A 4809-nucleotide genomic window follows, 5' to 3' on the forward strand; every position below is an offset into this window, starting at 1 on the left:
CATTTTTTAAATACATACAGTGTACAGCACATTCTGAGACCTGCAGACAAGGCAACAGTTTCAAAGCATTACTAACAGCTCAGCTTTTGAGACATACAGACACTTCAAATACCAAAGATATCAGGGCTTAGCACAGGCTGCAGCCCACATCGTGTTCCAGTGACTGCACCAGGCATATATTAGCTGCATATTACCAAATCTTTTCTCCCAACACTCTGTTTCTTAGGTTGTCGAAAAAACCAGCTCCTTCTGGCTAGATTGTGAAGTCACATGCCATCCTGCCATCGTTCCTTTAAAAACAAAATGGCTCTGGTTGAGACTCTGACAGCGCTCCCCAGACAGTTCCCAATCTGGCATTTGCTGATTGAAGAGCTTCCTGGGAGGCAGATACAGCTGCCTGTCTCCTTTTTCTGTTTTCACTGAGGCAGCCTATACTGACAGAAACCATAGAAACCTGCTTGCTGAGGTGTGTGCGTCTAGTGTGTGTGTGTGTGTGTGTGTGTGTGTGTGTTATTAGGATGATTTAAAGATTTTTCTTTTCCAGTGGTCTCGTAGAGATAATGGATTTCAAATTAGATTATTTCACTCTACTCTTCTCCACATGGGGTATGACTGTTTGTAAAACCAACAAACACGTTTCATTATATTATATTATATTATATTATATTATATTATATTATATTATATTATATTATATTATATATTTCATTGGCATACACATTTTATTATTTATTTAAAGAAGTAAATAGTGTGTGGGCTTACCCTTTACCATCTTGATACTACTGAGCAATAAGCAAGTAAAAATACCTAAAAATGAGTTCCATAACTAAAAGAAATTGTTGAAGCTCCTGCGAACATTTTTCATTGGACGGGCTGTCAGAGAAGGAAGGATGGAGCGTAATGGTTGGGCTGGGTTATTTGTGTTGGTGACAGGTTCTTTGACAGCAAACAACCCCTCTGGTGACAAATGTTTGTTCAGCCATTTGTTGATTGCAACTCACAGCATGCAGTCATTACTTTTGTTGTGGGAGCAATTTTGTAGCTCACTGATTTTCGCCTGTCTTTCTCGTCTTTCCTTATCTTCAGGTTCTCATTTCCATCGGATAACATGCACTAAGACTGGGACTGTTGTTGGACGTCTTCAACGTCGACAAAGGACCAACAGCTGAATGTGAGAGCGGAGAAAGAATCAACACAGAATTTCTAAAGCTCCCATATGTTTCCAGTCACGCTGTTCAAACATGATGCTTTAAATTGAGCAGGTGCAGGTAAATCAGCAACATGCGTCATCTTTGACAACCAGCCCGCTCGATAGGAAGCTCCAACTCATCTCTGCCTCTTCTTGGGTCATTAGCTGTTTTCACTTCCTCGTAGTCGCCTCCTCATCAGCCACACAACATGCGTCCTTCACTCGCCACAGCAGTCCTGCCACCTAGGACCCGTTCCCACAATCCGCCCAACCTGGCCGTCGGGGGCCGCGAACACCTGTCAGCCCCACGAAGGCGCAGCCCCCACCTCCGACACACCCTCAGCCCGGAGAACCTGCGGACCCTGGCGGAGAGGGGTGGAGCAGCTGTCGATACTGTCTCTGTGGTCAGCGGGCCCATCGGGCTCCCGCGGGCTAACAGCGACACAGACCTGGTGACGTCCCAGAGTCGCTCTTCGCTAACGGCGTCCACTCTGGAGTTCACGCTGAACCGTGGCCAGAACCTCGTCATAAGCTGGGACATCAAGGAGGAGGTGGACGCCACCGACTGGATTGGGCTGTACCATATCGGTGAGATGATGATTTTACATGATGTAGCTGTTGGTTTTTTACCTTGTTGACATGTCCATAGGGTGTTGTTTATACACTGGAAGACATATCATGAGTAAAATAAGCAGTTAATGCTACGACTGAGTGTTTCCACCCTGAACCTGCAGTGTGCTGAGGACAGTCTCAAAAACACAGATTCAGAATTCCACGGTTTCATATGTAACAAACCTAATGAACCAATCCTGTCAACTTGCAGAGTGGGAATTTAAATCTTTATTTTTTTTGGAGTCGCGTATGGCTGAATTGCTCCAATATTACAACTTGATTTCATGTAGTTGAACATCCTAAAGGAAACAGTGCTGTAGAGTTACATATAACGCTTTCGAAAGCAGGACGGGAACATTTTGAAGCAGTGAAATCAACAACCACAGACGGACTTTGCTTTAATTAGAGAGCTCAAGGTCAGAATCAAGTCAGGTCACAAGTCTTTCTAAGCCAAGTGCAAGTTAAGTTACAACAATAAAGAGTGAGAACAGTTTCCCTCAAAGCAGTGTTGTTAGCGCTCGTTGCGTAACTCGAATTCATGCATAGTCCTAATAATAAATATGCAATGTATGCAGCTATGTAAGGCCTTTCTGTTGCTGTTCTATAAATGTTTTAATGCTCTGGGATTTTAATAGGTCAGACCTTGGGACTTGAATGTTGTTGCTTTGGAGTCAGTAGTCAAGACTTATGGGAGATGTTGCACGTTATATTAATATTACACACAATTCAAGGGGAGGTCAGATACTGACAAACACTTACAATCACACAAAGGTTTTACTTTCTGGCTTTTATCTTGTTCAGCTGCACGACACTGTATTAATCACGATGTGGAGTTGTTATTAAGCTGGTTAAACTGACATGCCATCGCAGTTAATGTTTACTGTAATCCAAATCCTACCTTCGCTTAGAGCAACAATCACTTTTGACCTTCGAAATAGTCTAAAGTATTGTATTTACATATTAAGTAGTAAGTTATTTCCATGACAACAGAGCAAACACCATCTGGTTATATGGCTTAAAGGGCCAGAAAAAGCTAGCAGGTCATCATTTTATCAAGTTATTATTTACAACACACAAATAAAAAAATGTTTTGAAATGTTTATGAAAACTTGGCAGACGGTTTTTTCTAGAGGTATTTTTTTGTTTGTTTGTTTGTTTTTTAAAGTAAGTTGGCTTTGTCAGTTTTTCAAACTGGATGTTTTCCTCCCATCTTAGCTCCGACTGATAAAATAGGTTTGTGTAAAAACAAAATAATATATCTTTCAGAACTTAAATGTTTTTTAGGATGTCATTTTTGGAAAACAGGGTTGGATCAGATTGAGCAGAACAAAAGAAACAAAAGACACAACCTGACTGAATGTCTCACGGTGTCTTCACTTGTATTTGTACTTTTTGCTGAACTATTTTAGAAGCTTCCATGCTTTCAGGACCAGAGCTGACTTGACCCTACCTGTCCTCAAAGCTTTTCAGCTGATCCTAGTGTTTTCATACTGGGAGCTGAGAATAGCCAGGTAGAGTCTTGTGCAGGAGCTTCCAACTCCGAGTCAATACTGAAACATTAGCTGTTGAGACTCTACACAGGACTGCTGGCTGAGTCAACACGTAACAGCTCTGCCTCGGTATACGATAACACACACACCATCACAAACCATGCACGCCTCTGAGGCAAGCAGGGTGGTCTCCAATAATGAATGCTAATCCTGCTTAGAGACAGGAATTCGACAGGGGGAAATACATTGACCTGTGTGCTGAAGAAGGCTATCAGGCTCAAATTGTCAGGCAGATCTGTCCATGATGGTGAAAGGTAATACAGGAGTAATAGTGTCCAACCAAGCACATCTGTTATTAAGAATCTATTAATTCTACTCTGTTTTGCACACATAAGAGAGAGCTTCTGTCCTTCCTCCTTCTTGCTGCTGTTCCACTAACGCCCTCGAAAACAGTCTTTCGTTCAGCATTTCTTTCATTGTCTTTCTGGAAAAACTAAGCATGTTCTTGTGCTTTACCCTGTGTGTTCTACAACTCATTAAGATCTCAACACAGTTATCATTGGTGAATCGAATTTTGATCAGTGTGGCAGTACATTGCATATCATAGCTTATAATTTTCACCCATGTTCGGCTTTTTGGCGGCAATTTCTGCTGTCAAAAGAAACGCATCTGCAGCGTTCGGTCCTCTCTGTCCTGCTGTTATTACAGATCTGTCTGGACTAGCTGTAGTCCCTTGAGTAGCTTTTGACACACTGCTGTGGGGCAATGGTGTTTATTTAAGGCAGCGAGAAACGATTGTTAAAACGCACGCCACCAGTTTTACACATCAGTTTAGTCACTGTGAGGATTACTATCTATCTTAAGAAACCAGTTAAAGTCGCTCTCCAGTTGCTGTAAAAACTCATCTGTTTATGAAAGTTACATATTTTTACTTTTTTCCATTAAAATAATCCTTTCTTGTCCTACAATGCCAAAGCTTCCTCTAGATCATCTACATATTCTACAGTCTAGAATATGTAGGTCTGTTATGTCCTTACCTCCATCCATCTCTCCCCACTCGTTGCAGCTCAGCACACCAGCTCAGCTGAAACTCTGCTCTAACACTGTAAAACTACTTTCACAAGTAATCTGTATTTTCACCAGAGGGGCTCTTTAAGTGTTCCCCAGAGGAAAGCCTTCTGTAAAAACTGGTGATGTCATGATCAAATTATGCTCTTAGTGCTATTATGAGAAATATAGCGCAAACTATACCAGGGTTATGTTTGATTTTTAACCACTGGGGTTATTGTCTAAGTCTGTCGTGCATGTTTAAAGGTCTCAAGCAACAATACATATTGAAAACAACTCTTTGAGATGTATAGCTGGCCTGATGAATGCAGAAAATCATTTTTAAATTATGCATGTTTTTCTATCCATTAGTTATACCCGCTTTATCTTGTAGAGGTTTGCGGGGAGCTGGAGTCTATCCCATTATGTGAGAGGTGGACACACCTTTGACAGGTCACCAGTTTAAAAAAA

General features: G+C 41.5%; 1 protein-coding gene across 1 annotated transcript in view; it reads left to right on the forward strand.

The window, feature by feature from the left end:
* The first annotated feature begins 1398 nt into the window (after positions 1 to 1398).
* hecw2a (HECT, C2 and WW domain containing E3 ubiquitin protein ligase 2a) overlaps positions 1399 to 4809 on the forward strand; it is a 33632-nt gene continuing 30221 nt past the window's right edge. The window contains exon 1 of the mRNA XM_008300153.1: positions 1399 to 1777. Within this exon, the coding sequence (XP_008298375.1) occupies positions 1399 to 1777 (379 nt within the window). The remainder of the gene's footprint in view (positions 1778 to 4809) is intronic.

This window comes from Stegastes partitus, unplaced genomic scaffold (genome assembly GCF_000690725.1).
Source record: "Stegastes partitus isolate 25-593 unplaced genomic scaffold, Stegastes_partitus-1.0.2 Scaffold1503, whole genome shotgun sequence".
Taxonomy (NCBI): domain Eukaryota; kingdom Metazoa; phylum Chordata; class Actinopteri; family Pomacentridae; genus Stegastes; species Stegastes partitus.